A 23,040-nucleotide genomic window follows, 5' to 3' on the forward strand; every position below is an offset into this window, starting at 1 on the left:
TCACATTGCTTCTCCCTGTGTGTCTTCACATGGTCTTCCCTCTGTGTGTCTGTGTCCAAATTTCTCCTTTTGATAAGGATGTCTGTATATTGAATTAGGGCTCACCCTAATGACTTGTTTTAGCTCCATTGCCTCTGTAAATACAGTGAGGGTTGACTTCCACATTCATTTTTTATAACCTGTAACTGTTTTTTACCATTTTAAATTAGAGTATACAATATTTCAAAAATTGGTAAGCTGTATTGTGCAGCTTAAACGACAGTATACACTTAATTGCATGTTGTTTTCTACATATTTTGACAAAATAGCAGGTTTTGGGTTTTTTTCAGAGAGTGGAGCAGCTTTCTTGCATATACTAATTAGATGGTAACTACGGTAGGAGTTCTCATCATTCTTAGATCCTGGCTCAAGTACTTCTGATTCAAAGAGTCTTTCTTGATTATTCTAACATATTTTCCTCTCTCTTCTCTGAATACTTGTAGCAGTACCTACTGGAGTCACTCTAAGTTCATGCATTATTTGGCATTGGTGTTTGATTATACTAGAGGTTGGCAGACTATGGCCTGAGGGCCAAATGCTGACAGCCATGTGCTTTGCACATGGGTAACTAAGAATGGTTTTTACATTTTTAAAAAAATTTTATTTCTTAAAGTATTACAAAGAGTATTACATATGTTTCCTTCCCCCCTCCCCCCCTTGACATTGCCCCGGCCTCCCCTACCCCCCAGTGTCTTGTGTCCATTGGTTATTCTTATATGCATGCATACAAGTCCTTTGGTTGATCTCTTACCCCCTCAACCCTCTCCAGGCTTCCCACTCTAGTTTCACAGTTTGTTCAATGCTGCTCTGCCTCTGTATCTATTTTTGTTCATCAGTTTATAATGGCCTTTATTATCCATAAATGAGTGAGATCATGTGGTATTTTTCTCGGCTTCCCAGGGGCCAGCACAGCCTCGCAGGGGCCGTCTCAGCCTCACAGGGGCCGGCACAACCTCATAGGGGCCGTCACAGCCTCACAGGGGCCATTTCAACCTCCCAGGGGCCGTCTCAACCTCACAGGGGCTGTCTCAGCCTCACAGGGGCCGTCATGGTCTCTCAGGGGCCATCGCAGCCTCACAGGGGCTGTCGCAGCCTCGCAGGGGGCGCTGCATCCCATGTTGGGGGTGAAGATGCGAGTCAGAAGCTCCTCTTGCTATCTCTCCTGCTGCTCCCTTGTGTATCGCCGATGCTGGAAGTTTCTGAGAGCAGTCTGTAGGTGCTAGACATCATACTTTAACTGGTCAACACGAAGTTTGGCATTCTGTCTTTTGTTGGGCAGCTCCTTGCTGGACAAAATCTCCAGGCATTCTTGGTGGCTGAATATCTGGTATGCTTGCTTGGATTTCATTTTCTATTAAGTGCACAGACTGCTTGTCTGCCGTCTCCCAGCGTCCCATGCAAGACTGGATCTGGTGGACCTGCTTGTGCTTCTGCTGGTACAGTGGTTCCATGTCGCCGGCCCAGCCGGTCCGGCTCCAGCTTCCTCCGAACCCGATTCTGCTTCTTTAGTGTGTTCTTTATGTAGGCGAGGAGTTGAAATCTACAGTTTGTTGGGTTAGGCTGCAAAAGTGCAGGTGGTTCCTTATGTGCCACTGGCACAGCTTGGGCGGGGATGTAAATTGAGTAGGATGGGGTCTCTGGGAATCACCAGGGTAGAGCAAAGAGCCGGTGAGCAGCTCCGTGAGAAAGCCACCCTCACTCTCCGACCCGCTGCAAGGCCGTCCCGCCTCTCCCCATAGGGGTCTGGAACCGCAGAATCCCGCCCCAAACAAGCTCAGTGGATTCGAGAGTTTGTAACCCCTTCCGATTGAAAAAAACCGCGCATCCAGTTGCAGCCCTCCTGGCATGTGACTCCATACCTCTGTTCTTGGCGCCTCTGTACATCCTACTCAGTCTCAATGCTCTTCTTTCTTTCCTTCCAGTTGTAGAGCTTCCACTGGGCCAGCTTCCCATGGTTCTGAATGATAGCTGTTTGTTTTATAATTGGTAGTTTCAATATTGTTGTGGGAGGCAGCACGCACAGGTCTGCACCTTACGCCGCCATCTTGGTTCTCCCCGGTTTTTACATTTTTAAATGGTTGTGAAAATCAGAAGAGTAATAATACGTTGTGACAGAACCGTTATGTGAAATTCACGTTTTAATAATCATTAATAAAGTTTCACTGGAACATAGTCATGGTCATTCATTCATTTATGGATTGTTGATGGTTGCTGTGGTGCTAAAGTATATTTGTACATTACAACAGAGGCCTTATGGAGCACAAATGTGAAAATATTTACTATCTTACCTTTTCAAGAAAATGTTTGCTGACCCTGGACTATGCCAGTAGTTTATTCCCAACCTGTTAGACTACCTCACACATTTTTTTAAAGTAGATAATCAATATAATTTTATGTTTTACTAAAAGAGACAGTTATACTTGTTTATGGGTATGTTCATTTGCCAATATGCTCTATATTATTGTTAGAGTTCACAAGGAACTGATGTTGTTCATATTTGTGTTCCTTAGCTTTTAGGAGAGGGCTTACATCTTGATGTTCAGTGAATATTGTTAAACATAATTGAATTTATATCTAAATTAAGGTGTGTGTGTGTGTGTGTATATATATATATATATATATATATATATATATATATATATATACAAGTGCATGTGGTGGATATCAATAACCTCTTAAATAATAGCAATCTAGAATATTTGGATGATATAAATATCAATGTTTCATGATTTAAAAAATATAAGTATATATTTATAAATATTAATATTTTTCTTATTCCAAAGGTGCTGCCAAATGTTCAAAAATTAAGTTTTTTATAGAGAAAATATATAAGCTCTCAAGTATATGTGATTTTTAAAAAATTGAGGTAGTTATAATGAATGGAACCAAGGTTTTTCTGTTCTGTTATTCTTATAACATGTACTAAAAGTGCTAAGACAACCTCGTTAGTCTTCTTCTCCCTCACAGATTCCTCACCCCCACTCTGCTCCAGGTCTGGAATAGATTGTTGGAGGCTATTGCATGTTAACAGCACAATTGAGATGACACCTGTCTAAAATTATAGTGAGGGTAGCCCTGCCTGGTTTGGCTCAGTGGATAGAGCATTGGCCTGCAGACTGAATGGTCCCAGGTTCAATTCCAGTTAAGGGCATGTACCTTGGCTGCAGGCACATCCCCAGTAGGGGGTGTTCAGGAGGCAACTGATCTATGTTTCTAACTCTCTATCCTTCTCCCTTCCTTCTGTAAAAAATCAATAAAATATATTTTTTTAAAAATAGTGAGGGTAAAGAGATTACTTTGGCACTTTCTTTTTTAGTTAAAGTTAAAGGGTAAGTGTATAGAAAATAGTATTTCCTCCCTAGCAGGTTTGGCTCAGTGGATAGAGCATTGGCCCTCTGAGTGAAGGGTCATGGGTTCAAATCCAGTAAAGGGAATGTACCTTGGTTGCAGGCTCAATCCCCTGCAACCAATCCATATGTCTCTCTCACATCAATGTTTCTCTCTGTCTCTCCCCAGTCCTTCCACACTCCCTAAAAAATCAATGGAAAAACATCCTCAGGTGAGGATTAACAAAACAGCAACAGTATTTCCTCACTCTGGCAATCTCTATTCTCTTCTTTTGTTTTTTAAACAATAGTTTTTCTTTCACTCAACTTTTCTCACGTAGGGTTTTAGGACCACATCTATAAGTAGAAACTAGCTAGCTGAATTAATGAAGAATAGTGCAATCTGAACAAATTAATTTTAGGTATTAAATATTATTTTGAGTCATCCAGCTGTGAAATATATATTTAGACAGTCACCTGAATATAATTTTATAGCTTTTTGATTCTTTGGAATGAGAGAAAAGAGTGGAGAGGGAACTCCCTGAAGCTAAGAGAATGCAGGTTGTGTATCTAATATTCTAGCTTCTTATCAATACTAAGGGAGCTCCTGAAAACCAAGATGGCGGCAAAATGCCAAGAGCAAAAGACAAAGAGAGAATCTTAAAAGCAGCAAGAGAAAGAAACTCAGTTACCTACAAGGGAATACCCATACGACTGTCAGCTGATTTCTCAACAGAAACTTTGCAGGCTAGAAGGGAGTGGCAAGAAATATTCAAAGTGATGAATACCAAGAACCTACAACCAAGATTACTTTATCCAGCAAAGCTATCATTCAGAATTGAAGGTCAGATAAAGAGCTTCACAGATAAGGAAAAGCTAAAGGAGTTCATCACCACCAAACCAGTATTATATGAAATGCTGAAAATTATCCTTTAAGAAGAGGAAGAAGAAGAAAAAGGTAAAGATACAAATGAACAACAAATACACATCTATCAACAAGTGAATCTAAAAATCAAGTGAATAAATAATCTGATGTACAGAATGAACTGGTGATTATAATAGAATCAGGGACATAGAAAGGGAATGGACTGACTATTCTTGGGGGGGAAAGGGGTGGGGGAGATGCGGGAAGAGACTGGACAAAAATCGTGCACCTATGGATGAGGACAGTGGGTGGGGATTGAGGGCGGAGGGTGGGGTGGGAATTGGGAGAAGGGGAGTTATGGGGGGAAAAAAGAGGAACAAATGTAATAATCTGAACAATAAAGATTTAATTAAAAATAAATAAATTAAAAAAAAAATACTAAGGGAGACATTACGCTTGTTTGAATCTTGGTATCCTCTGGGCCCCATGTCATAGGGCATCACACTTTCCCCTTTTTCCCTCATACTGGAGATTCACCAAGGGATTTGAGATTTGAAATTTGTTCTAGTTTTTACTTCTATAGGAACATAAGATTGTGGAAATTCCTAAAGTTATTTGTGGAACTCCAGGTCTGTGATTTTTCTCTGTTTATCAAACTTTTTGTGCATGATATATGCATGGTATTGGTGCCTTTAAACTGGGAATAAAATTTCACTCTGAATATAATAATTATGTATCTAGTTAACTGGCCTGTGCTCAAGTATCAGTTTTAATCATATGTGATGAGATTAATTCTATTCTTATTGTTTTGGTATTTCTACATTGGAAAGCATAAATTTTACCAAGTTTTAGCCTTAGAAATTTTACAGTAATTACTGGAATGATTTCTGAATTTTGTTCCAGAACTACATTGATTTATACATAAATGTACTATGGATTTTTCCCAGTTATGCAGTTTTAATATTTACAGTTAATTCTTGAGACTTAAAATATTAATTTCATGTGGTATACTCAGCTATTTGAATGATTAGAAAGAAAGCTAGTTATTTACATTTGACTTGGAAGATTTTTTTTTATCCTTCTGATAGCATTTGATGTTTCAATTCTCCAGAGTTTTCCTCTTAATCTTGTAAATTCAACTGTAGCCTTTAAACATTGGTTTACTTTTCTGCATGTTCCACACTTAATTTAAAAAAGGTAATTTGTAATTTATCTGTCATCCAATAACCTACTGTAGCCACCTGCTAGTTGAATATATGCTTATGTGCTCTTAAATTTTTAATTTAATTTTTAATTGTGGAAGTTTAAATAAATTGCATTTGAGGCCCTTTCAGTTTCTTTGAAAGACAATATAGAGTAGTCAGGGTTTGATATTTAGAGTTTACAGTTAGACCTGTGAGAGGTGGATTCCGTTTGTTTCACTAGTTAAATATGTGACTTTGGGTAATCTAGTTGACCTGTCCATGCCTCTTCAGCAGTTCTCAACCTGTGGGTCGCGACCCCTTTGGCGGTCGAACGACCCTTTCACAGGGGTCGCCTAAGACTATCCTGCATATCAGATGTTTACATTACAATTCATAACAGTAGCAACATGACAGTTATGAAGTAGAACAAAAATAATTTTATGGTTGGGTCACAACATGAGGAACTGTATTTAAAAGGCCAGAAGGTTGAGAACCACTGCTCTAAATGGTAATAATAGTACCTACCTCAGAGGGTCATTTTGACATTTAAATCAGTTCAGTAGTATCTAGCAAATAGTAAATACTCAGTATGTAAATATCATCTACTGATTATCATTTTCCTCATTACTGTTATTGGTTATATTGATTCTAAATCTTACAACCTTTCAGATTCATTTCTTTTCTTTTGTTATATTTACTGATGTTAAAAAAATAGCATTAATTTGGTACCTTTTTGAATAATTTTTAACTGTTCACAAAAGCATACCAAATATAGTAAGATTTTGAATATTTTTTCCTTATGCTGTGATTTCATTCAGGAAGCATTTATTGGGTTTGCACTATATGCTATTTCATTTCTTAAAGATGAAAAAGGTCAGGTCTCTATCATCACCTAATTAGCGCTAATGTTTTTTTATGTTATACATATGCATGTACAAATTCTAAGGGTGTATAATTAGTTCTTGTGACAGATGTTAGAGATGATTTCTGGAAGGGGAAACATTTGATCAAGATCTTAAGAGATATGATGGTATTAAATAGGATATGAAAGGTGCTGGCAGATTAAGGGGTACAACAAAGCCTTCTAGGTAGAGAGGCAAAGGTGCATAAGCAGTGAAGTATGGGAAATGCATGTGGGATTACAGGATAAAAGAAAAAATGGGGGCCCTTTTTCTTTTGCATCTTTGAAGTTCTGCCAATTACCTCTTACTATGAGTATGTTAAGATTTTTAAGAATACACTCTTTGACTCTCTGCCCTGCTCTCTTCTGCATAACCCCATATTGTTGTCAGCCAAAGTACTACAATTATTGGCTCTTTTCTGCTAACATTGTATCCACAAGTCATGTGAATTGTAGGTATTTTTTTTCCTCATCTAATACATAGCTACCTATATGCCTTAGGGCAGGGATCCTCAAACTACGGCCCGCGGGCCACATGCAAATACAAATATTGCATTTGTTCCCGTTTTGTTTTTTTACTTCAAAATAAGATATGTGCAGTGTGCATAGGAATTTGTTCATAGTTTTTTTTTTTTTAACTATAGTCCGGCCCTCCATCAGTCTGAGGGACAGTGAACTGCCCCCCTGTTTAAAAAGTTTGAGGACCCATGCCTTAGGGTTTAATCTGCTCTACCAGTATTTAGTGTGTATTCCCCCTTCAATTGCACCCTCTGGGGAAAATCCCTTAGAATCTGAGATCCCAGTGAAATCAGTGGGAGATGAATCCATCTAAATGGCTGTTCTTCTTCATCACCAGTATCCTTTTCCATAAGAATGTTTTCTTCTTCCACAAGACTCTACTTTTGATCCTTCCCTTCCTCTATGATAAGTGCTATGGAAGCATCTAGGAGGATAAATCGGTTATTTGTTGCTACAATAATGCTGTATATGAAAAAAGCCATAAATCTTTAGTAGTGAAACCTCAGCATTATGTTCATGTGTCTAGCATCATAGATTAGGCAGCCCCACCAGTCTTGACTGAGTTCTGTCATTTGTCTGAGCGTCAGCTGATTATCAGCCTATTCAACCATCCTGGGATGCCTCTGCTGGAGAACTGAGCTGACTCAGCTCTGCTCCAGGTGTCTGTAGTTTTCCAGCAGATTAGTTTGGGCATGTTTTCATGGCAGAGGCATAGTGCAAGAGCACAAGTTGAAATATAAGTGCTTCTTAGCCTCTGCTTGCTGACCTCTGCTAATATCTTATTGGCCAAAGTATATAACATGATTAAGCTCGGAATTACAGTGTGGATGCATTTAAAGATACTTGACAGTGGGAATTGATATAGTGTGTGGTGAAGAAGTAGGGCCCTCAATGCAATATACTGCAGAGAAACATCTAAATTAAACTGGGGATTAGGGAAAATTTCCCAGTAGTGGTACCCCTTGACCTAAATTTTGAAGGAATTAGTTGAATGAAAGAAGAAACAAAGACATATTTGTCAGAGACAATATCTCATACAAAGGCCGAAGATGTGAAACTCATTGTGTGGTCAGCAATCTATAGGTAGTTTGATATGTAAGGCAGGAAGAAAGCATGTGTGGCTGGAAATAAGTCCAGAACCAAAGGCAGAAGCCAGATTTCAAAGACTTTTCATATAATAAGCAAAGGAGTTAGAGAGTTATAGGATTCTGTGACCGTTCTAAGGCTAGGTGTTAACTACTATTTTAATTTTTTTCCCTTTACTGATAAAGGTATTACATATGTGTCCTTATCCCGCCATTGCCCCCCCCCCCCCCACTCATGCCCTCACCCCCTGGTGTCTGTGTCCATTGGTTATGCTTATATGCATGCATATAAGTCCTTTGGTTGATCTCTCCCCCTTACCCCCACCCTCCCCTACCTTTCCTCTGAGGTTTGACGGTCTGATCAATGCTTCTCTGTCTCTGGATCTGTTTTTATTCATCAGTTTATGTTTTTCATTATATTCCACAAATGATTGAGATCATGTGATATTTATCTTTCTCTAACTGGCTTATTCTGCTTAGCATAATGCTCTCCAGTTCCATCCATCCTGTTGCAAATGGTAAGAATTCCTTTTTTACAGCAGCGTAGTATTCCATTGTGTAGATATACTACAGTTTTTTAATCCACTCATCTGCTGATGGGCACTTAGGCTATTTCCAAATCTTAGCTATGGTACATTGTGCTGCTATGAACATAGAGGTGCATATATCCATTCTGATTGGTGTTTCTGGTTTCTTGGGATGTATTCCTGGAAGTGAGATCACTGGGTCAAATGGAAGTTCCATTTTTAGTTTTTTGAGGAAACTCCATGCTGTTCTCCACAGTGGCTGCACCAGTCTGCATTCCCACTACGAGGGTTCCTTTTTCTCCACATCCTCGCCAGCACTTGTTGTTTGTTGATTTGTTGATGATAGCCATTCTGACAGGTGTGAGATGGTACCACATTGTCGTTTTGATTTGCATTTCTTGGTTGATGAGTGACTTTGAGCATGTTTTCGTATGTCTCTTGGCCTTCCTTATGTCCTCTTTCGAAAAGTATCCATTTAGATCCGTTGCCTATTTTTTGATTGGGTTGTTTATCTTCCTTTTGTTAAGTTGTCTGAGTTCTCTGTAAATGTTAGAGATTAAACCCTTATTGGTGATAACATTGGCAAATATGTTCTCCCATGCAATGGGCTTTCTTGTTTTGTTGATGGTTTCTTTTGCTGTGCAGAAGCTCTTTATTTTGATATAGTCCCATTTGTTTATTTTCTCTTTAGTTTCTATTGCCTTTGGAGCTGTATCGGTGAAGATGTTACTTCGGCATATGTCTGAGATTTTGCTGCCTGTGGATTCCTCTAATATTTTTATGGTTTCCCATCTTAGGTTTAAGTCCTTTACCCATTTTGAGTGTATTTTTGTGTATGGTGTAAGTTGGTGGTTGATGTTAATTATTATTAATATTTGTATTTGCTTCAACACAGTCCTTATGAATATATTTAATAATATATAGGCTGGTGTTTGGAAGGTACATAGATGTTTTATGAACATTTTTAGTACATTTAGAAGATTGCACATGTTATTCATTGTAAGCTACTAGAAATATCAACTAAACTTTTCATTTAAAGATTAATATGAGTTTCAGTGATACTGTGTGTAAACAGCAATAAAAGTGTTTTATTACATGCCAAACTTTAAAAGTTGTAGAGGGTAATCTAAAATAAAGCCAAAAGATCATTCATATATCCTACATGTTATTCGTTAGTAGAATTGTTATATATAATTAATTTTTAACATCTTTCTCATATTACCACTATTTTATCCATTTTCTGGAGAACAGACTTGAAATGCATTTCTTCTGGCATACTCAATTTTATTTTGATTTGAGGAAAATTATGGGAACTAGAGATAAACTTTTTCTTAATGTTCTCAGAACAAAAGTGACAGACCATTGTCTAGTTTACATATTCTAGAAAGACAGTTGTCTTGTACATTTCCTGATTAAAACAGAAGCTCTTTATGAAGGAGCAAATTCAATGTATTATATACTACAACTGGAATATTTATGCATTTTCCTGTTGGCAGTCATGAATATTTGCAAAATTAATTTACTTAATTGATAATATTACAACTTTGCACTGTTTTCCATATTTTTGAATTTATAGGTTCATTTAGTCAGTATTATGGTATATGATACTAAAACTGTTATTTTAGGTGACAAATTAAATCCTGGAAACATAAGTACATTAGGAGAGAATATAGTAACAACAGTGGTATTAATTATTACCAGGTGGTTTTTCTAGAAGGCTATTTAAGGAAGTGTAATTAAGTTATAATTTTGGCATGAGTATGCTTTATTTTAAAGTGGTGGGGGAAGGGGGATTCTAGTATTTGCACTCTAGTGAACTTGACATCAATCTCAACAAAAAAGTCTGGCATTTTTAATTAAGGGAAATTGCATGAGTTCACAGTAACTATCAGAGTAAAGTGACTTCCCTTTATGATAGGGTAATGCCTCAGCAGAACAGTACAAAAATCCAGTGAGAGGTTCTTACAAGTGAGATTGAGAACTGGAGTAAAGACAAAGGCACCTTGATAGTTGGTTCACCAATTCCTAGCCCATGAAGTGCTCATCTATAGTCTCAAGGTTAGCTCTTAGCTACAGGGCTTCATATTGGGCTTGTGACTTCTTCAACACTTACTAGTACATTAGAGGTTTTCATTTTCTTTGTTTATTTAAAAGTTTTGGAACCTTTTTTCTTTAGATATTATTTTCAGTGGGACCTCAATATGTAAACCAAATAAATGCTAAGCTATTCTGTTTCAGTGAGGATTAGAAATGGTGATAGTTGCAAAAGGTCTATCTAAGGATATGCCATTTAAGCACCCTTTATTAAAGGATAAGAAATGAAGAGTCTTTAACCATGAAGACTAGCGAGGAGGCATGGTTTCTTCTAGTAGATTAGCAATTGCCTTGAGCTGGGGATGGGAATGTGGATTAACTGTAAATGGGCAAGAGACGTCTTTTAGAATGATGGAAATATTCTAAAACTGAACTGTAGTGGTGGTGGTACAACTGTATAAATTTACTAAAGGTCACTGAATTAAACCCTTTATACATGTGATTTTATAGTATACTAGAGGCCCGGTGCACAAATACATGCATGGGTGGGGTCCGGCCGGCCTGCCCCCGTTGGGGCCAATCGGGTCAGGCCAGCCACAGGAAGGGAACACCGGAGGTTGGCTGTCCGGCCCCACCACCCATCAGGGTGAGGGTGGGGGGGGCGATCGGGGGCAGGGCCGGCCAGGGAGAGGGGTCAAGGGAGGTTGGTAGGCCGGCCCCACCCCCTGGTCGAATTCCCAGTTGAATGCCTGGTCGAGGGGACAATTTGCATATTAGCCTTTTATTGTATAGGATAAGTGCTATCTCAATAAAACTTTAAAATGACACTTTACCTAAAAATGTTTTAAGCAGTTTTTTAATATTTTTTAAGACCTGTCACATGTAAAAGATAGATGTGATATTTCATCTAGTTCTAGGTGACAAAACTAAGCCTCATGTATGAAAGTTAACAGAGAAACATAATTTCACTTACTATTAAGGAATAGCTCTCCAAAAGTGGGAGAGACTGAGCGGGTCTTTAAGAGGTTTAAATGACAATTTACCTAAGTATGCCAGGCACATGTAAAGCACTCAGTAAATGTTCTTCAAGGAAAAGTAGATGTAGATAAAGGACAAGTATATATGTTTGTAATGTGTTTATATATATACTGTATATAAATGTGTATGTATAATTTTGAGAGCAAATGTTCCAAAATGATAACAGTTTGGTGTATCTATATGAAAAATGTGTATTTTCATTGTACCGTTATTTTGTTTTTTCCTGTTGATTTGAAATCTTTCAAAATAAAAAGTTAAAAGGTAGGAGTCGTGGTTAGATTGATAGGGCTGTGAGAGCAGATTTTCTTAAACCCTATGCAACTTAATGAAAGCATCATTCACTATCTGAAATAGAAAAAAATGAATTTATTGTTTCTTATTAAAGAAAAATGTATGCTGGTCACACAGTCTGTTAGCAGGAAAACTACTCATCTTACTAGTGCAGGAAGCATGGCGTTCAGGGGTTGGCGTTGTTCTGGAGGAGGATGTCATCTAGAAGCCAGGACTCAGATGAGACCGCTGCACTCAGAGGCAGGTTTATTGGCATGATTCTGTTCCTGACTGGCTTCCAGCAGTGAGGAGCTGCCATTGTGAGGAGGCCCAGGGGCCAGCTTACTACCGGCAGGGTGACTGCTAACCATAGCTACTGAAAACTCCCTCATTTGTGCAACTTTCAAAATGCTCAGCTAGTGTAAAATTTAGTGCCTGATATATAGGCCACAATAAATATTTGTTCAATGCTTACTAAGTTAAAAAAAAAACAATTGTTATTATTACACATTATCATCTCATTGTTTAAAACGGAAGAACTTTGAAGTTCTAATACCTGAGGCTGCTGCTTATTTTGGCTCCTCTCACTAAAGGTCTGAAGTCATATTGGCATCCTTTTCCTTATGTCAGTGTTGCCTAAATTGATTTTCAATGCTACATAATTAAGTGGGCTTAGAAAAATAATTACATACATATTGAAAACCAGAAGTTTCTTTCCTTCAGAACCACTCAGTGTCTAATATGGTAATATGCATTGCAAATCTAGGAAATACTAAAATATAAGGCATTTCCTAAACTCATTTAACTACAGAATACTTTTTTTCTGGATAAGATCAATTTTTCTGTAAAGTTTGCCACATTTATTCATTTTAATTTTCTAAATAATCTGTATAATGCAAAATTCTATTTTTAAGTGACTTTCTCACTGTATATAATTCATAAGCTTATTTTCGCTAATGCCATGGGCAAATTTCTTAACTTTCTTGGGTCTTTGAATCCCAGTCCATGAAATGTGCTTGAAAATTTGGGTGAAATTTGTGATTATAGTGTGTCTATATCCAATGTTATAGAAGTTAATTTTTAACTGTTAACTTTTCAGCAACAATAAGGTAAATTCTTGTGTAATTAAATGTTTGCAGGGCCTACAGGGACTAAAACAACTTTTTGAAAATTATTTCATATTTCTCTAAAAAGCTTAAGATTTTTTAACTGTATTTATTGATTGATTGATTTTATTGATTTGAGAGAGAGAGAGAGAGAGAGAGAGAGAGAGAGAGAGAGACTGATTTGTTTCACTTACTTATGCATTCATTGGTTGATTCTTGTATGTGCCCTGCCCTGGGAATCAGAACCACAACCTTGGTGTATCGGGACAATGCTCTAACCAACTGAGCTACCCAGTCAGGGCTTTGTATTTATTTATTTGTAAAATTTTAAATTTATGTTTTCGTTACTGTTCACAAACAGTATTATACAGGGTAGGGCAAAAGTAGATTTGCAGTTGCTTGTATGAAAATAATATAACAATTAATAAATAATAATACAGGGAGAACTCTTTCACCTACTCACAACTATAAACTTACTTTTGCCCCACCCTGTATTAATTTCAGGTATATAACATAGTGATTAGACGTTTATATATCTTACATGAAGTGACCATATTGATAATCTAGTACCATATATAGTTATAATATTATTGACTGTATTCTGTATTGTATATCCCTGTGACAGTTTCTATAATTGGCAATTTGTACTCCTCAATTCCTTTTACCTTTTTCATTTCTTCCCCAAACTCCTCCAATCTAGACACCTTGAATTTCTTCTCTGTCTTTGAATTTGTTTTCTTTGATTATTTATTTTGTTTTATAGATTCCACATGTAAGTGAAATAATACGTTTTTGGTCATTCTCGATCTGAGTTATTTCACTTAGCCTAATCCCTTCTAGGTCCATCCATTCTCACAAGTGCTAGGATTTTATTCTTTTTTAATAGCTGCATAATATTGCCTTGTATATATGTACCACATCTTTATCCATTTGTCTCGATGGAAACTTAGTTTCCATGCCTTGGTTATATAAGTAATGCTGCAGTGAATTTAGGGATTCATGTATTTTTCTGAATTAGTGTTTGGATTTCTTCAGATAAATGCTTAAGTGGAATTGTTGAGCCTCATATTATAATTCTATTTTCAATTTTTTTTTTTTGAGGAACCTCTATATTGTTTTCATAGTGGCTGCACCAATTCCAACCCCACCAACAGTGCATGAAGATTCCCTTTTCTTCACATCTTTTCCAACATTTATTTATTGATTTGTTAATAATAGCTATTCTGTCAAGGGTGAGGTTATATCTCATTGTGGTTTATATTTGCATTTCCCTGATGATTAGTGATGTTGAGCATTTTTTTCATGTGTCTGTTGGCCATTTGTATATCCTCTTTGAAGAAATGTCTATTCATGTCTTCTGTTTAATTGGATTGTGTGTGTTTTTTGTGTGTTTGTGTTTCTTTATATAGTTTGGATCCCTTATCAGATGTATCATTTGCAAATATCTTCTATTCATTTTGTTATCTTTTTGTTTTGTTGATGGTTTCCTTGTATTTTTCACAAAACTGGAACAAATAATGCAAAAGTTCATATGAAACTACAAAAGGCCCCGAGTAGCCAAATCAATATTGGGAAATAAGGACAAAGTTGGATGTACATGCGACCTGATATCAATAAGGTTATAGTAATCAAACAGCAGGGTTCTGGCATCAAAGAAGACACATAGGTCAATAGAACAGAATAGAGAGCCCAGATATAAACCCATGTCTCTATGGTCAGTTAATATATAACAAAACAGGCTCGAATATACAATGGGGAAAACACAGTCTCTCTAATAAATGGTGTTAGAAAAGCTGGACAGATGCATGCAAAAAAAAAAAATTAGACTACTTTCTTAAACCGTATACATAAATAAACTCAATGGGTTAGACTCTTAAATGTAAGATCTGAAACCTTAAAACTTCTAGAAAAAACGTAGACAATAAACTCTTAGACATTGATATTAAATTTTTTTTTAAGTATGTCTTCTAGGGTAAAGTAAACAAAAGCAAAAATAAACAAATGTAACTACATCATATTAAAAAGCTTCTGCACTGCAAGGCTTAGAAATTAGTTTTGCAAAGTAGTTGAATCAGATTTTCTTTATATTATTTTGTTAATCTTTGTTAAATAATTATTTAAGAATAATGTGTCTAATTTGTTACAGTTTTTGCTCATTTAACATAGAATTGCAGAAAATTATTTCTAGTTGAAATAAACGCCTTTAACTAGATTTGTGACCATGAGATGGTTATTTAACTTCCCTGACCTTCATTTTTTTTCTTATTAAAATAAGATAAATGGAGTAAATCTTTTCGCTCTATCCCTGGCCTACCATTCACCCATTATCTTTCTTATTCCTCTAATAAGGAATCATTTGCTTTATGCTGTTACTTATTACAGCTTGAATATGGGGATATTTGCTTCTTGGGGATATAAGATATAAGAGGAAATTGCTCTGAATTTTAAGATGAAATTCATATGCATATGTCATTTGTGTAAACTTCCTCAGATGCACATTTTCATGCCTTGTGCTGTGATAATTCTAGGTGAACTTTCCTAGGTAAGTCTTTGGTTTTTGCAAAATTGTCTAATTTATTTTTTCTTCTTCTCATTTGTTAAAAGCTATTTCTCTCATACATCAGGATTAATACATGATTATTTTAATATTTCACACTGCCTCCCTTTCCCTATCCCACACTTCCCATCTCCTGATTCTGTTCTATGTTTTCCTTTATCTTAGGTTATATGTGTAACATACAAATCACTTCTTTAGTAATTTATTATATTATTTATATTGATTTTTATATATTTTCCTCATTGGAATGCAAATTCTACTCATTTTTGTCTTTTGTTTAATGTGTTTTGTTCATTGATGATCATAAATAACTACAACAGTGCCTGAAACATACTAGGATTCCGTAAGCAATTATTGATTGTTTAATTAATACCCATACCTGATATAAGTGTTTACTTTTTTCAAACTTTTACCCTGTCTTAACTTTTATTTTACTTTATACAAATATATATGTATTTTTCACACTGGTATATTATAAATTTTATAGACCATGAATGATAATTTTATACTCTTGCTTTTCTTATATTTTTCGATATTTATACTTACTTGCTAGAAAAACTGTTATCCTAGGTATTCATTTGATATTTTAATTTACTTATCACTTTGACCTTTTCAGTACCAATGTTAATTGAATTAATTTCTTCCTTTGAAAAAACAGATAAAATCATAGAGGTATATGAAAGTTAGAGGTAATAAAAATCGAAGAGTAAGGATAATTTGCAGGTGTTTATAACTGTCTGATTGCCTTAAATGAATGTTCATAGCAAACTTATTCACTCCACCACCCCTTTGAACAGTGGGTAAATCATTCTCAACAAATATTGGGTAAGAATGACATAAGCAGTATGATGTCTGTGTTTGCATGTGCTGTCTAGTGCCAGGTTAGCTGACTAGAGTGTAGTGAGGGCTGTAGCCTGCTATTCACTCTAATTCCAGTTAGGAGAAATTCCTGGGTATTATAGTAATACCTGGTTTATAAAGTATAATCAGATAAGTAGTTTGAAGGGAAAAAGGAAACTTTCTTTTGGGGACAGAAAGGCACCCAGGACCTTCTTACAACAAGCAGTAGTCACTTGGTGTCCATTCCAAAGTAATGTCAGTTACCTGAGGTAGAAAAATGTCCAAAAACCAGAAGTAATAAAAAAAAGTAACTCCCAAGACCACAGCAATTACTTAACCACAGCATCCAGAATAAGTTAACCACATTAGAGTTTGTAGCCAGTAGTAAGTACTGAAAGCAGCTCAGCATCCAAGAAGACACATACATGGTCGTAAAGAAATGTCTCTCTGTCCTTTCTTTTTGGTGGGTTCATGGATGCTTTATGAGCAGGTCTGCTTGTGGCCTTGTGTTCTCTCTGACGGCCCTAGCAGGTTCTTTGTCACAGATTTTTATCAAAATTACCTTCTTGGCTTCTTTTTCAGAATCTATTTTCCTCTATAACTCAATCCGCTTTATTGAGGTATAATTGACTAATAAAATTGTAAGCTATTTAAATTGTACAATGTGAGGACTTGGTATATGTATACATTGTGAAAGGATCTCCTTTATTATAGGGTCCCTTTCATTTAAACGTAATCAGTCCTTCACTCTGATCTTAAACAGGGCTTGAAAATTTAAAAATGACTATTTTAAACCCAAAAGTGGACCCTATTAAATACACTGGAAAAGAATAATATAAAATCCTGTGAAAAATATCCAGAAGTGCAAACATTTAAAAAAAAATTCTTCAAGAGAAATGGAATATTTTCACATATAGAAACAAAAAGTTTGTGTCCTTATTACCCTTCCTGCATTTATTTTTATTCATTTTTTTCAATGTTATACATATAAAAACATTCATTTCTTCTTAATTTCATAATTGGTATCCAATTATTCAATTTAGTACAGTTTAATTTCTCACAAGAAATTTCTTATAAAAGTGATTTTTGTAAAATACAACTTTAAAATAATTCTTGAAGACAGAAATATTTAGGATTTCGAGATTATCTGAAAAGGCACGTTTTTTGTTTAAATTGAAGTAAAATTGATGTATTATTAGTTTCAGGTGTACAAAATAATGATTCAGTATTTGTGTATACTGAAAAATGATTACCACATCAAGTCTAGTTATCTGTCACCATACATAGTTACAAAAAATATATATATTTTTTGTGATGAAGACTTTTAAGATCTACTCTCTTAGCAAAATTCAAATAAGCAATACCGTATTATTCTACATAATAAAAACCTAATATGCAAATTGACCGAATGATGGAACAACCATCAGAACAATCAGTGACTATGACGTGCACTGACCAGGGAGCAGACGCTCAACACAGGAGCTGCCCCCAGCCCACAGGCCCTAGGCCAGCCAAGGCGGGTGCCAGCGGGGCCCTCCCAATCTCCCTGCTGGTTGCCCCGCAGAAGGGGGCCCCCTGATCGCCCCCACCAGTTGCTCTGCAGATTGACCCTGATCACCAGCCAGGCCTAGGGACCCTACCCATGCAAAAATTTCTTGCACCAGGCCTCTAGTTAATAATAATCATCATGTTGTACATTACATCCAGGGCTTATTTATTTTATAGCTGGAAGTTTGTACCTGTGGAGTCCCTAGACACATTTTGTACACACACACCCCCAACAACCAATCTGTTCTCTGTATCTGTCAACTATGTTTTTTTGTTTGTATTTCAGATTCCAAATATAAGTGAGATGGTATAGTATTTGTCTTTCTCTTTCTGGTGTCACTTAGAGTAATACCTTCAAGGTCTAAACATTTTGTTGCAAATGGAAAAATTTCATTCTTTTTTATGGCTGAATAGTATTTTATGTGTGTGTGTATGTATGGACTAATTTATATTTAAGTTTTATTTTTAGAATATTATGTAGTAACATCATTTATTTATTATTATTTTTTTAAATTAAATTTTTATTGTTCAGATTATTACAGTTGTTCCTCTTTTTCCCCCCCATAGCTCCCCTCCACCCAGTTCCCACCCCACCCTCTGCCCTTACCCCCACCCCCCCACTGTCCTCATCCATAGGTGTACGATTTTTGTCCATTCTCTTCCTGCACTCCCCACACCCCTTTCCCCCCGAGAATTGTCAGTCCACTCCCTTTCTATGCCCCTGATTCTATTATATTCACCAGTTTATTCTGTTCATCAGATTTTTTATTCACTTGATTTTTAGATTCACTTGTTGATAGATGTGTATTTGTTGTTCATAATTTGTATCTTTACCTTTTTCTTCTTCTTCCTCTTCTTAAAGGATAATTTTCAGCATTTCATATAATACTGGTTTGGTGGTGATGAACTCCTTTAGCTTTTTCTTATCTGTGAAGCTCTTTATCTGACCTTCTATTCTGAATGATAGCTTTGCTGGGTAAAGTAATCTTGGTTGTAGGGTCTTGCTATTCATCACTTTGAATATTTCTTGCCACTTCCTTCTGGCCTGCATAGTTTCTGTTGAGAAATCAGCTGACAGTCGTATGGGTACTCCCTTATAGATAACTGACTGTTTTTCTCTTGCTGCTTTTAAGAGTCTCTCTTTGTCTTTTGCTCTTGGCATTTTAATTATGATGTATCTTGGTGTGGTCCTCTTTGGATTCCTTTTGTTTGGGGTTCTCTGTGCTTCCTGAACCTGTAAGTCTATTTCTTTCACCAGGTAGGGGGAGTTTTCTGTCATTATTTCTTCAAATAGGTTTTCAATATCTTGCTCTCTCTCTTCTTCTGGCACCCCCATAATTCGGATGTTGGTTTGCTTGAAGTTGTCCCAGAGGCTCCTTACACTATCTTCATATTTTTGGATTCTTTTTTCTTTTTGCTTTTCTGGTTGGGTGTTTTTTTACTTCTTCATATTTCAAATCTTTGACTTGATTCTTGCCATCCTCTAGTCTACTGTTGGATCTCTGTATACTATTCTTTATTTCAGTCAGTGTATGCTTAATTTCTATTTGGTCCTTTTTCATATCCTCGAGGGTCTCACTAGATTTCTTGAGGGTCTCATTAAGTTTTTCAGTGGTTTCTAGAAAATTTTTGAAAAACCTTTTAAGTTTGGTTTTGAACTCTATATCCAGTAGTTCACTTTCCTCCATCTCTGTCATTTGTGACCTGTTTCTTTGTCTCCGCATTTTGGCTGCTTCCCTGTGTTGATAGGGTGGCTTTCTGTGCTAGGTGTCCTATAGGGTCCAGTAGCTCAGCCTCCCCAATTACCTGAGGTGGACACTCTTGGTGCACCCCCTTGTGGGCTGTGTGCACAGTCTTCTTGTAGTTAAGCCTTGATTGTAGTTGGTATCACTGGGAGGAATTGACCTCCAGGCCATTTGGCTGTGAGAATCAGCTGTGTCTATGGTGGGAGAACTTCTGTGCTGGAGACACCCTTATGGGGCAAGTCTTGCTTCAGTGGGGCTTTAGTGCCCACCGAGTCTGCCCCCTGAGTGTGTCTCTTATGGAACTGAGGAGTTGTAATCTGGATGGTCCCACTCTGACCACTGGGTACACTGGCACTTGGATCTCTAAGGAGGTTCTAATTTAGCCTCTGCCTGAGGCTACTGAGCAGGAACTACGGAGAGATCTTCAGATTCCTCTTCTTTGTTTGGGATTTGGAGATGCCCAGATGCGGCCCAGCTGTGAAGAATGCAAGCTGCTGTGGAGCCTTGGGCCTTCTTTTGGATGTTCTGGGACTCTTTGATCCAGCTGCAGTTTGTTAGGTAATTTTCAGATTGCAAAGGGCCAGGTCATTCATATCCAAAAGTCTCTGCACACAGCTTGGGTGGGGCGGGGTCTCAGGGAATCAACAGGGCAGAGCAAACAGCTATGGCTGATCTTCAGTCCTGCCCTAAGAGGTCCCGGGTCTTAGTGTTCCGCGGAAATCGCTGCAAGCACCTCTGAGAGAAAGCCGCCCTCGAGTTCTGCCTGCTGCCAGACAGTCCAGTTTCTCCCCGTATGAGTCTGGGTCCCCAGAGACTAGCCTGGAACTGAAGTTCAGAGCGGGAGCGTGTGTCTTCCTCCCTATTGAAAAACACAACCACGTCCTCAGTTGCCAGCCCTTTCCACGCGCGCTTCCATACCTCTGCACTTTACTTCCGCACCTCCTCTGAGTCTCAGTGTGCTTTTCTCTTTCCTTCTACTTGTAGAATTTCCATTCAGCCAGCCTTCCTGTGGTTCTGGATGATGTCCCTTTTGTCTTTTAGTTGTATTTTTTAAAAAATATATTTTATTGATTTTTTACAGGAATAGGTATTTTCCTAGTTCACACACGAAGCTATCACTATCTGGGTGTTAGTTTTCTCTCCACTTTTCTCCATATTAGGTTCTGCAAACTGACCTACCTTGCTTTTGGTTCTGGCATTCTCTCCTAGACCTTGAGTACCATGCTAGTTGAAGTCCAGGCTGTAGGATCCTAGGAATAAATTTTTGCTGCAGGCTCTCTTACCTGTGGAACTGTATTTTATCATTATGTCTGACTTCTGCTTTGTTTTCCCTACTGCTGAAATATAAGTTTTTAATATAGTATTGTGCATTTTTAAATGTTCTCTACCAGGAAGTGACTCTCTGTACATCTGGTCCACCATTTGAAAGTTGAGTATAAGACTTTTAAGAACAGTTTTATAATCCATTCTTGATAATCTGCTTGTATATACTTTCAAATGATGATTTATAGCATTTCCATAAATTTTTCTTAGCAGCTTTTATTTTAATTATATTATATGCTATTATAATTTTCTGTATGGCTACTATAGAACTGTATTGGCAATTTGGATGTGGTAATATGGTTTTCTGATTATCAGTGTTAAATGGTTGTTATTATTTTATATTTTGAAGAAGTAAATGTCCCTAAAAATTACTACACAAATCAAGAAATAGCATAGATAACACTTGCTTTTCACCTGTGTAAGAGAGATGCAAATCATTATCCATAGGAGACTGTACCTGTACGCTGTTATTTGAGAGAACAATTTGTACTTTATTAAACAAATTATTGTAGTAAATATCTTTCACCTTTTCCATTCTTAGCTTTGCAATTCTTGATATTGTTGTGATTAATTTTTTATTTTTTTGCAGGTTTTCTTTAGGTGATTCTAGGAAGCCTCTTTATGAAACAGCAGTTTTGGTAGAAGATGTGGTACACACTCAGTTAATTAATCTGGTAAGAACATATATAATCTCATTTGGTATCACTCCTCTGCATTCTGCTTATGTGGGGATTGCATTGAGAATTTTTTTGTCAGTCTTATTGAGTTACAGATTACATATAGCAAAATTTCACCAGTTTTGATGACTTATTGTCATATGACTACCAACACAATCATGATATATAGACATTTTCATCATCCATAAAAGTTCCCATGGGTCGCCTGCATAGATTAGTTTTTTCACTTACCCTCTGACCCCTGGTAATAGCTTTTATCTGTATTGTATCACTATACATGCATAGTTTTTCCACAACTCTTTTTAAAACTTTTTTATTTTGAATATTAGACATCAAAATATTGCACAGAAAATTCCTAAATAGTACAGTAAATTCCTAAATAGTCTCCAACTCCATCTGTTAACATTTGACATGACTGTAGTACAATTATCAAAACCAGGAAGTAATATGGGTATAATACTGTTAATACAATTATCAACCTTATTTGAATTTCATCTTTTTTCCCATTAATGTCCTTATTCTCTTCCAGGAGCCAATTCAGGATAAAAAGAATATTTTGCATGGTCACAAAATATTTTCCCTAAGATACTTATTAACAACAAAATGAAAAAAAAAAAAAGTAACTTATTAATAGAAGTTAGGGTATCATATCAACAGGTTTATGATTGTCCATAAATTTTAGCAATCATCAATGTATTTTAAGATAATTATTACTGTACTAGAGGCCTGGTCCATGAAATTCATGCACAGGTAGGGTCCCTAGGCCTGGCCGGCAATCAGGGCCTATCGGGGCCTTCCAGCTGCTGGCAGGGCCTTCCCTTCCCCAGCTGCTGGCTGCCGGCTTGGGCCTTCCTTCTTTCCACGTGGTGGTCACCACACGTCATAGAGAGTGATCCAACTCCCAGTTGCCCTGTCGAATTCCCGAGGGGACACTTTGCATATTAGCTTTTTATATACACTGAGTGGCCAGATTATTATGACCACCTGACATTTGTAGGCAAATTAGCTATAATTTCACGCTGAAGTTGCTAGAGGGCCAGATCATTATAAACATCTGAATAGCACAACATACCTAAGTATCGTTGCTGATCAAGTTCATCCTATCATGTTGATGGCGTATCCCAATGGAGATGTCTTCTTTCAATAAGACAATGTGCCATGCCACGGTGCTCATATTGTGCAGGAGTGGTTTCAAGAACATGAGAGAGACTTTACCTTTCTTAGATGGCCCCCACAATCACCAGATCTCAATCCAATTGCATTTTGTGGGATGAAATTAAAAGAGCCATCAGGCAGCTGGTTCCACAACCATCAAATCTCACAGAACTGGACAGTGCTATTCATCAGGCATGGTGTCAGATTCCTCACATCACCTTTCAACATCTTGTGGAGTCAATGCCAAGAAGAATCGCCACAGTATTGAAGGCAAAAGGTGGCCCAATGAAGTACTGATGGG

General features: G+C 37.0%; 1 protein-coding gene across 6 annotated transcripts in view; it reads left to right on the top strand.

Moving 5' to 3' along the window:
- SUPT3H (SPT3 homolog, SAGA and STAGA complex component) overlaps positions 1-23,040 on the top strand; it is a 436,829-nt gene that overhangs the window by 174,413 nt on the left and 239,376 nt on the right. For all 6 annotated transcript variants that reach the window (XM_036316046.1, XM_036316045.1, XM_036316047.1 and 3 more), the window contains exon 3: positions 21,497-21,581. In XM_036316046.1, the coding sequence (XP_036171939.1) occupies positions 21,497-21,581 (85 nt within the window). The remainder of the gene's footprint in view (positions 1-21,496; positions 21,582-23,040) is intronic.

This window comes from Myotis myotis, unplaced genomic scaffold, assembly GCF_014108235.1.
Source record: "Myotis myotis isolate mMyoMyo1 unplaced genomic scaffold, mMyoMyo1.p scaffold_m19_p_7, whole genome shotgun sequence".
In the NCBI taxonomy this organism is placed as follows: domain Eukaryota; kingdom Metazoa; phylum Chordata; class Mammalia; order Chiroptera; family Vespertilionidae; genus Myotis; species Myotis myotis.